The following is a 10,219-nucleotide window of genomic DNA, read 5'->3' as shown; positions in this document are numbered from 1 at the left end:
AAATAAATAATAAATAAATAAATAAATAAATAAATAAATATAAAAATAAAATGCCCTTCTGTCTTTCCAGTCACTGTGACACCCTCAGGACAGATCACTACCTCTGGGGCACTGACCTTTGACCGAGCGTCCACTGTAGAGGCCACTGCGGTCATATCTGAGAGCCCAGCCCAAGGTGATGTGTTCACAGGAGCCACAGGTAAGTTGACTTGGTACCTGCCTAACAGGTCCCCAACCTCTGTGGCGTTTACACTGCCAAGTTGGACCTTGTCTGCTGGCTGGGTCTCAGGGACCTTCAGCAGGGCCGTATTTTTGTGGAAGCCACATAGGTGTCAGGTAAGCGTGCACTGAGCTAGGTGGGAGTTAGGGAAATTAATCTCTTGTGACCCATGTACAGAGCTAAAGATACTTAGCATTTGCTCACTGTGCTTTGGCTCGGGCCAGCCGGTAGGAACAGAATCCCAGGCATTTGCAGTTATAAATATTCTTAGAGCCAGTACATGAAATAAGTGAAATGAACTTTTGTAGTGAATTTTATTTAGTGACCATCCAAATCGCATCATGTCATTAATTCAGATTCCATCATCTGGGCACTTGGTAGCCACTCTGGATTGAGTGTGCAGCTGTAAGCACCTTGAGTTAAATCTGCTGTGCCAATAGCCAGGTGCTGACGCCTCTGTCCCTCTCTCACCAACAGTGCAAGAGGCGGGTGTGCAGCCCCCCTGCAGGGTCAGCCACCCTGAGCCCCACTACCCTGGCTATCAGGATAGCTGCCAGATTGCCCCGTTTCCAGAAGCTGCATTGCCAACATCACATCCCAAAATAGGTGAGTTTAGAAGAATTCATGTGCATGCAATCTGTTGTCCTCAGAACTGTGGTTTTGCTTGTTTGTTCTTTCTTCTTTGTAGTGTGGGGGATGGACCCAGGGTCTCACATGCTAAGCAGGCACTCTACCAGCAAGCCATGCCCCAGCCCCAGAACTAGTGAAATAGGCTTGTGCAGATGCGTTTTTCTCTTGAAGTGCTGGGTCAGGACTGGCAAATTACAGCCTTCTGCTTGTGTTTGTAAATAAGGAGGGATTTTGTTTGGTTGGTTTTTTGTTTTGTTTTGTTTTTTGAGGCAAAGTCTCCCTATGTAGCTCTGACTGGCCTGGAACTTACTATGTATATGAGAGATCTGCATGCCTCTGCGTCCCAAGTGTTGGAATTAAAGACATGCACCATTACACACGGCCTGAAAATAAAGTTTTATTGAACACAGCATGCTGTTCACTTATGTGTATGGCTTCTTTTGTTCAGCACCAGGCTGCTTCCATAAAGAATGACACGCCCACAAAGCCCAAAGTAGGTGATGTGTGTGCACAGACGATCTTCTTTGCAGAAAAAACTTGGAGGTGGCGGGAGTGGTATCTGGTATGAGGGATGGTTCGTGTGTGTCCTCAGCTGAGAGCTTAAGCGACCCTCTCGTGTGGGAACTTTAACTTGGATTTTCATTTAGCCATACATTTTGGGCAGATTTCTGTGCCCGTACACTTTTATTTGTTTTGGGTTTTTTTGAGGTTATTTTTGGTTTTTTTAGACAGGGTCTCCCTATAGCCCCAGCTGGCCTAGAGCTTGCTTTATAGACCAGACTGGCCTTGATCATAGAGATTCGCCTACCTCCGCCTCCCTATTGCTGGGATCAAAGGCGCAGGCTACCGGGCTTTCGGTACACTTTTTACAGATATATATTATCAATAAAGTATTGCCTGAACCTTCGCCTGCTGATGGACATTTGTGGTTTGTTTTTTTTTTTAATTTGTCATTTTCTTCAGCATGAAAAAGTTTGTCTATAAGACTTAAAGACTCCTCAAGTGCTTCATTATTTCCCTTCCACTAATCCGAACTCTTCCACCCTTAAGGCTCGCTCAGACTCCACCTTCTTCCAACTCCACTTTCAACACCCTTCCTGTGTCTCTGCTGCAGGCTGTCCCTGTACTGTGCTGAGTGGGCTAGCCCAAAGGCCTGAGTCTTTTGCTGCTCATCGTGGCTCTGAACTGGCAGGAGACTACAAGGTGTTTTAATAGCACTGTAGCACTGAAATAAATTTTCTTTTCTTTTTTTTCGGGGGCCGTATTTTTGAGACAGGGTCTCCCTGTAGCTCCAGCTGACCTGGAACTCACTTTGTAGACCCAGGCTGGCTTTGAACTCACAGAGATCCACCTGCCTCTGCCTCCCAAGTGCTGGGATTGAAGGTGTGCACCACCATACCTGGCTTTGAAACATTTTTTTTTTGTAAATGTCTCATGTACAAAAAGTTGCAAGTACAATAAGAAACTTTCCCTCCTAAACTACTTAAGAGTAGTTGCAGCTATCTCCCAGCATGCTTCATTGTATTTTTTCTCTACTAAACAAGGATAGTATGAGACTCAGGAGTTAAGTAAGCCTTAACTGCATTCTCCCATGAGTCATTGCAGTGACTGGCAGAGTGAGCCAGTGCTTGCTGCTTTTGCCCCCTTTACACTTGGGCCTTCTAGGCCTATTGGAGGTTACCAAGAGCTGTCATGTAGAATGTCCCTCCCCCTGGTACTGTGAGCTTGGCTCCTGGGGCATGGGTTGTGTCTCTGTCAGTGATGGTGCAGACCTGGGATGGGGCTGCTGGGGACCTGTGACACTTGCACTTTTGTCTCTACCCTGCTGAGGACAACTTTGACCCTGGGTGGAGATGTTTATCTCCTGGGAGGTCACTGAGGCCACAATGATCTACAGTACTTCCTCACAGCACCCAGGGCTTCCTGCTGTAGTCAGGGGGTCATAACTGCCACTGTCATGATTTTCGCTCACATAGTCTGAGCCTTGGACTGGCAGGAGTCTTGTAGAGCCTCTGTGTTGACCTGCCCCTTGCTGCATGGCCTTTACTTTCTGGTCAACCAGACACATGAGGTTCATCCCAATTTTTGTTTTGTTTTGTGACAGGGTCTCCCTGTAGCAGGCCTGGAAGTTGCTATGTAGACCAGGTTGGCCTTGATCTCATGGAGATCCACCAGCCTCTGCCTCCTGAGTGCTGGGATTAAAGGCATATGTCACCATGCCTGGCTCATCCCAAATTTTCTTTTCTTAGGTTTTTTTTTTTTTTTTTTGCGTGTGTGTGTGTGTATCTGCATGTGTTTGTATGTATATGTTCTTACATTTCTGTGAGTGGGAGCACATGATGCTATGGTATACCATGACAGGTATGTAAGTCAGAGACTAATCTCGGGTATCAGTCCTTAGCCTTCATGTTATTTGAGAGTGGGTCTCTTGTTCTGCCTTTATGTAAGCCAGGCTAACTGGCTTGGGGAGTCTTGTGTCTCCACATTCCCTCTCCCTGTAGGCATGCTGGGATTACAGATGTAATATCTGGGTTTTACCTGAGTCCTTTGGATTCAAGCGTAGGTCCTCATGCTTGCACAGCAAATGCTTTACTCACTAAGCCACTTCTCCAGCCCCCATTCAAGTTGCACATTTCCCTAACTTCAGTAGCCAGTGGTGCATCTGGCCCAGGTTACAGTGGGCTGGAGCTGCTGAGTGCTGGCTTTTGTGATGCGTCTTATCCACTTCGTGTTCGGAGAGTCCACAATAGGAATTGGAAAGAAGAGCAGTCGTTACCCCACACAGAGGGCTGGAGGCTAGCAGTAACACCTGGCATGTGGAGTGTTCACTGTCTTGGGTGTGTCTGCCCCTGGTCTCTCAGTGGACTAAAGCAGGAAGCACTGTGCAGCTGTATAAACATGTCTTTATTCTAGACCTGCCTACAGGGGAGTTTGCAGTGTCTAGTCAGTCTAAAATCACAGTGTGTTCTGGTCCCCTCTGTCTATCTTGGTGGCTTTCTTCTCCAGCTGTGAGAATCACGACTCCCACTGTCCTTAGTAACCCCCGTGTTGACCGCAGACCCCGGGAAGACTTTCCAGGTGAGCCTTGGTTCTCCTGTGTGTGGCACTGGCTGAGTCTCTGGGTACCCTATCCCCACTGTGCTTGTCCTGTGGCTGAGTCCTTCCATGTTCTGTGGCCACCCTTGCCCTGGGTGGGTGTCTTGCTTGCAGTTTCACTCTTGTCTGTGAGCTTCAGCTCTAATTCTCAAGTTGGATGTGATCAGCCTTTAGGGAGGGCTTTTGGCTAAAAGCATTGGGGATGTGGGGATGTGAACCAGGAGTAAGGATGGCACCTTTCTGTCCCCTCACCACCTGTCCATCCTTACATCTGAGGCTGTAATGAAGTTTGGAAGTCACCAACCTCTTGTTTATCCCATGTTCTGCATTCTAGTCCTGACATCCCTGCCAGCCCTCGCGGTGCCACCTTCTACCCCCACCAAAGCTGTCTCCCCCACGGTGGTCAGTGGGCTGGAGATGTCAGAGCAGCGGAGCTGGCTGTACCTGGAAGAGATGGTCAACTCCTTGCTTAACACAGCCCAGCAGCTGAAGGCGCTGTTTGAACAGGCTAAGCAGGCCAGCTCCTGCCGGGAGGCCGCTGTGAGCCAGGCAAGAATGCAGGCCGATGCAGAGAGGAAAGAGGTAATATGAGCACAGACCTGGGGCTGTACCCACTGTCCTCCTATGGACAGTCCCCTATGGTGTCCTCCTGGACAGTATGTGATTGCCGTGCTGGCCCATGAGGCCCACTGCCCCACTGCTCCACTTGGGAAGGGAGATCTGTCAAATTGCCACAAATGAGGCCGCCCTTGTAAAGAGGGGTGGCAGATTATATGGAAGATTGGCCTATTTCAAGAGAGGAGACATTTTTTAAACACATGCCACTCACAGATGTTCCAACCTTCAGGTTACCTCTATGTTGTGAAACATGTCTCATAATTTTACTTTGGAGAAGCGTCATTTGGTGTGGGCTGGCGTAGACTCCTAGATGTGGACATGTGCTGCTTACTCTCTGCTTTTGCAATGGCTGCCTCCTGTGGAAGTGAGACTGTCTGGGTCACGGAGGGTCACGGCACCATGTGACCACCCTATTTTCCTGTAGCTTCCTCTGCCACCAGGGCCTGGCACATTTCCAGCATCACTTTCCCATACCCCTCTTTGGCTTCTTTGTGTCCAAGTCTTAGGTAACTGAGATAAAAACTTTCCAGGTACTATAGGATCCAGGGTTGGGGGCAAAGATAATGACCAGAGTCAGCGTGACCTGAACAGGAGGTCTGATCTCAAAGCCACCCAGTGATGTAAACCCACTCAGGAAAAGCTTGGAGGACAGTGGAACAGAGGCGGGCTTTCCACACCAGCTTTGTTAGACACAATTAAGTATAGGCTTAAGCCACGTTAATTGTTTTCCATCACATCTACATAAGAAACTTCTTAGCTCTCTATTTCCTGATTCATGAACATGTAAACAAGGAGCCTCATCCTCTGCTGACATAGTCATGAGCCACCATGAACTCTGTCATGTTTTCCCCACCATGATGCACTACCTTCTTAAACCATGTTTTATCATGGTGATTAGAACACTCACTAATTAGATTCCTGAGAACTCAGGTTATTGCTGTGATAAACCTGACCATGTGGTTATTGGCTTTTGGGACTGGTTTATTGGAGGCACTGGAAAAGCTTGGAGCTGTGGGCTAGAGATGCACTTTAAGGCTGAATGTAAAACTTTGTGGGTGATTCTGATGAGAGTGTGAAAGACTGGAATTCTAATAGAAATGCAAACAGTAGCTGGGTGTGGTGGCACACGCCTTTAATCCCAGCACTTGGGAGGCAGAGGCAGGAGGATCTTTGTGAGTTCGAGGCCAGCCTGGTTTACATAGTGAGTTCCAGGACAGCTGGGGCTACAAGGAGACCCTGTCTCAAAAAAAAAAAAAAAAAAAAAAAAGAAAAAAAAGAAATGCAAACAGTAAAGATTGCAAGTGAGGTTTCAGAGGGAAACAAGGACTCTTTAGAAGTTAGGCTAGCAGCGTTCATGTGACAGGCAAAGAATCTGCTTGTGTTCTGCCTGTGCTCTGAAAATTTGAGTCAAGCTAAATTCAGGAGTAATGGACTAATTTGCTTGGTGGAGGAAATTTCAAGACAGCATTCATCCTGGGGCATGTTGATGCTCAGTGCCTTTAGCAAGGTTTGCAATGGGGATTTTGAGCAGAAAGTGCTGAAAGATGTGAAAAGTTATGCAGTTTGGCCAGGAAATGAGCATTTCCTGTGAACTTGAGGCTGAGGCAAAGAGGTAGTGTTTGCAAAAGAGATCAGTAGGTTAGTAGATAGAATTAAAGAGAAATCTTTCCATCTGCACTAGGGCAATGAGAAAGGTGCTTTGAGGCCAGACCCACAGTGTAGACTCTCAGGTTTAAAAGTGCAAGTATATTTGGAAGAAGAGGGCCTGAACCAAGAAATCTAGAGAGTTCCCTACTCCTAGAGAAAGATTTTCCCAGGTAGCCACCCAGGCAGTTGGAGGCCCCTGCAGCTGTGCTAAAAGAGGGCCAGGCTACATCTTGAATTGGCAGCAAAACTTAACGCTGTTGTCCACATAGTGCTGGTTTTGTACACAGAAATGCAAGATCGGAAAGGCCGTAGAGGCTTGCACCAAGGTTACAGAAAACCTTTGGAACCAGGCGGTAGGAAGCAGGGCTGGATTCCTTACATGTAGCTCCTGAGAAGCTGTGTGTGGGGCTGTGAAGGTAAAACCTAAGTTGCAGTGGAAACTCCAGGATGTTGGAGATGCAAGGAATGTGGGAACATGGGATATCTGTAGAAGAAAGCTGCAGGCACTGAAAGGAGCCAGCCCAACAGCTCAGGGATGGGGCTCCAAGCCCACTGGAGCCCAGATGATGCCACTATGAGTCTTAGATACTGACATGGAGCTGCAGGGCTTTCTGTTTGACCTACTGCATTTTAGTCATGTTTTGGACCAGTCTTTCCTTCCTATCCCTTTTTGGAACAAGAATGTTTAATCTGCCATTGTTTACTAGAAGTATGCAACTTGGTGTTGAGACAGGGTCTCCCTGTAGCCCCAGATGGCCCAGAACTCACTATATAGACCAGGCTGGCCTTGAACTCAGAGATCCACCTGCCTCTGCCTCCCAAGTGCTGGGATATGCACTGGACATATGCAACCATGTCCAGCCTTGGTTTGGGTTTCAGTCTCATGTAGCCCAGACTGGCCTTAAACTTGCTATATAAATGAAGCTGACCTCAAACTTGGGTTCCTCCTCCTCCCACCTCCCAAGTGCTGGAATCACAGGCATGTACTACCAAGCCCAGCTTGTTTTGTTTTTAAGCGAGATCTTCCTTTGTAGACAAGACTAGCCTCAAACCTGTGACCCTTGTGCTTCAGCCCCCTCAGTGTGTGTTTTACAGGACTGTACCAGCTTAGTCTACTATGCTTTTAAGCTTATTAAGATTCATCTTGTGGGGCTGGAGAGATGGCTCAGTGATTAAGAGCACTAGCTGCTCTTGCAGAGGATTCCCAGCACCCACATGGTGGCTAGCAACCATCTGTAACTCCTGTTTCAGGGGATCTGACACCCTCTTCTGTTCTCCACAGGCACTGCACAATATGGGTGCACCTACCTACATGCAGGCAATACATTCATATACATAAAATAGATATAATAAAATAAGCTGGGCATGGTGCATGCCTTTTTTTTTTATATTTTACCTATTATTTTTATTTTATGTGTATGCGTATATTGCCTGCATGTAGCTAAGTGCACCCGTGTCGTGCAATTCCCAAGGAAGACAGAAGAGGCTGTTGGATCCCCTTAAACTGGAGTTATGGACAGTTGTTAGCTGCCATGTGGGTGCTGGGATTCGAACCCGGGTCTTCTGCAAGAACAGCCAGTGTTCTTAACCTCTGAGCCATCTCTCCAGGCCCGGTTGTGCATACCTTTAATCCCAGCACTTGAGAGGCAGAGCCAAGCAGATCCCTGGGAGTTCTAAGCCAGCCTGGTCTACATAGTGAGTTCCAAGGGAATCCAGGGAGACCCTGTCTCAAAAAGACCAAAATAATAATAATAAAATTTTTAAAAGAGATTCATTTCTGCTCTGTCTTAGTGAGCATTGTTGTATTTGATAATGGGATATTGATTTCAGCATGCTGCAATACCATTAGGCCACAAGTCAGCACTGTTCAATCTTCCAGCTTCTCTTCAGCCTGAAGAGCTGTTAGCATTTAAACTTGTCTCTTGGTGGTACTCAGATCGTAAGAACCATACAGAAATTCCAAGTCCAGAGAGCTAAGCCCAGAAGCACAGCAGAGACTTAGTCCCTGGATTGCTAAGCAGTGTTCTGAGGCAGCGGGAGACAGGACCTGTGAGCTGGAAGAACATAGAGGAAAGAGGGCCCTTCTAGACCTGTAGGTCTGAGTCGCTGAGCCTTTGCTATCTGTAAGTCTCTTTAGTCCACCTTTATTTTTCAAAAGACTTTTTTTTTTTTTTTTTTCCTGGTCTTTTTGAGACAGGGTCTCCCTATAGCCCCTGCTGTCCTGGAACTCACCATGTAGACCGGGCTGGTCTTGAACTCACAGAGATCTGCCTGCCTCTGCCTCCCAAGTGCTGGGATTAAAGGTGTGTACCACCACGCCAGGCCTCAAAAGACATTTTTGGGTGCTGTATGATTCCAGATTGCCACTATGGTCTATCTAGTACTTTGAAGATGACCTTTGGCCTTTGGCCTGAGGCTTCTAATGAGGAGCCAGTACCCGTTGCACTGTTAACTTCCCATCCCTCCCTGGCTGCTTAAAAGACATTCTCAAGGAATGGAGATGTAGCTCAGTGCTTATCTAGCATCCCCAAGGCCTTGAGTTAGATCCTTAGTATTAATAGAGAGAGGGAAAGGAAGGAGATTCTCTGTAACTGACCTTGGCATCATGGTGGTCCCCACCTGTAATCCCAGCTACTCAGGAGGCTGAGGCAGGAAAACTGAAATTTGAGGCAAGTCTGGGCAGTTTGAGACTTTAAAAAATATATATATTTTGTTGCTGGGTGTGGTAGTGCACACCTTTAATCCTGGCACTTGGGAGGCAGGGGCAGGAGGATCTCTGTGAGTTCAAGGCCAGCCAGGTCTACATAGCAAGTGCCAGGCCAGCTAGGGCTACAAGGAGACCCTGTCTCAAAAATACGAATATATATATTTTTTTTTTAAATTTTTTATGTATATGAGTATATTGCCTGCATGTATGTTGTGCAATGATGCCTGCAGAAGTCAGAAGAGGGTGTTGGATTCCCCTGTAATTGGAGTTAACGGACAGTTGTTAGTTACCATGTGGGTGCTGGGAATCGAACCTGGAGCAATCAGTGCTCTTAACTTCTGAGCTGTTTCTCCAACCCCTAAGTGAGACTTTTTTTTCTTTTTTCTTTTTTTTTTTTTAATCTCTTTGAGACAGGTCTCCCTGTAGCCCCAGTTGGCCTGGAACTCACTATGTAGACCAGGCTGGTGTTGAACTCATAGAGATCTGCCTGCCTCTGCCTCCCAAGTGCGTGGACTAAATGCCTGTGCCACCACGCCCAGCAAATGAGATTTTTTTTAAAGTTATTTTTATTTCATTTTATTTGCACTCACGTGCGTGCACACAGACATAAATCCGTAAATCAGAGGACAACATACAGGAGGGGTTTCTCCTACCATGTGAGTTCTTCAATTCGAATTCAAGTCATCATTCTTGGCAGCAAGTACCTTAATCCATTGAGCTATCTCACTGGCCCCAATTTAGTGAGACTTTTTTCTCAAAATAAAAAAGATAGCTGGGCATGGTGGCACACGCCTTTACATAGTGAGTTCCAGGACAGCGGGGGCTACAGGGAGACCCTGTCTCAAAAAGACCAAAAAAAAAAAAAAAGAGAGAGATCAAATGTAGCCTAGTTGAAGCAAACAATTAGGAGAAAATTTGCACTGTGTGTGTGTGTGTGTGTGTGTGTGTGTGTGTGTGTGTGTAATTAGTTCTGCAGAAACTAAACAGGGCAGAAGAGTAGATACCCCTGCCTGTCACGGGCACTAGGTCCAGTAGAAACCAATGGTCTCAGGGTCTTAGATCAAGCACTGTGCCTGGGAACCCTCACCCACCTGCTAAGCAGCTTAAAGGCACAGGTGCAGGAGTAGCCTAGGAGAGGGCTTCTCTGCTGTGGACGCTGACAAGGGAGGGTTGTCCCTGCCTTTTCTAGCAGGAACCTAACCTGAGTAGGATAGCCATGGGGAGGGAGCATGGCCCTCCAAGAGTGTCTGTCTGGCTGCCAACCAGAGATGCCACTGTTCACCCCTGAGTCCTCAGGGAGC

At 47.1% G+C, this 10,219-nt stretch overlaps 1 protein-coding gene across 1 annotated transcript in view; it reads left to right on the top strand.

Moving 5' to 3' along the window:
• Deaf1 (DEAF1 transcription factor) overlaps window positions 1–10,219 on the top strand; it is a 33,687-nt gene that overhangs the window by 13,155 nt on the left and 10,313 nt on the right. Inside the window, exons 9-12 of the mRNA XM_029556774.1 lie at window positions 71–199; window positions 698–826; window positions 3,857–3,928; window positions 4,281–4,528. Coding sequence (XP_029412634.1) covers window positions 71–199; window positions 698–826; window positions 3,857–3,928; window positions 4,281–4,528 — 578 coding nt within the window. The remainder of the gene's footprint in view (window positions 1–70; window positions 200–697; window positions 827–3,856; window positions 3,929–4,280; window positions 4,529–10,219) is intronic.

This window comes from Nannospalax galili, unplaced genomic scaffold (genome assembly GCF_000622305.1).
Source record: "Nannospalax galili isolate Female #2095 unplaced genomic scaffold, S.galili_v1.0 scaffold507, whole genome shotgun sequence".
NCBI lineage: Eukaryota > Metazoa > Chordata > Mammalia > Rodentia > Spalacidae > Nannospalax > Nannospalax galili.
This window is presented reverse-complemented; position numbering and strand designations above follow the sequence as displayed.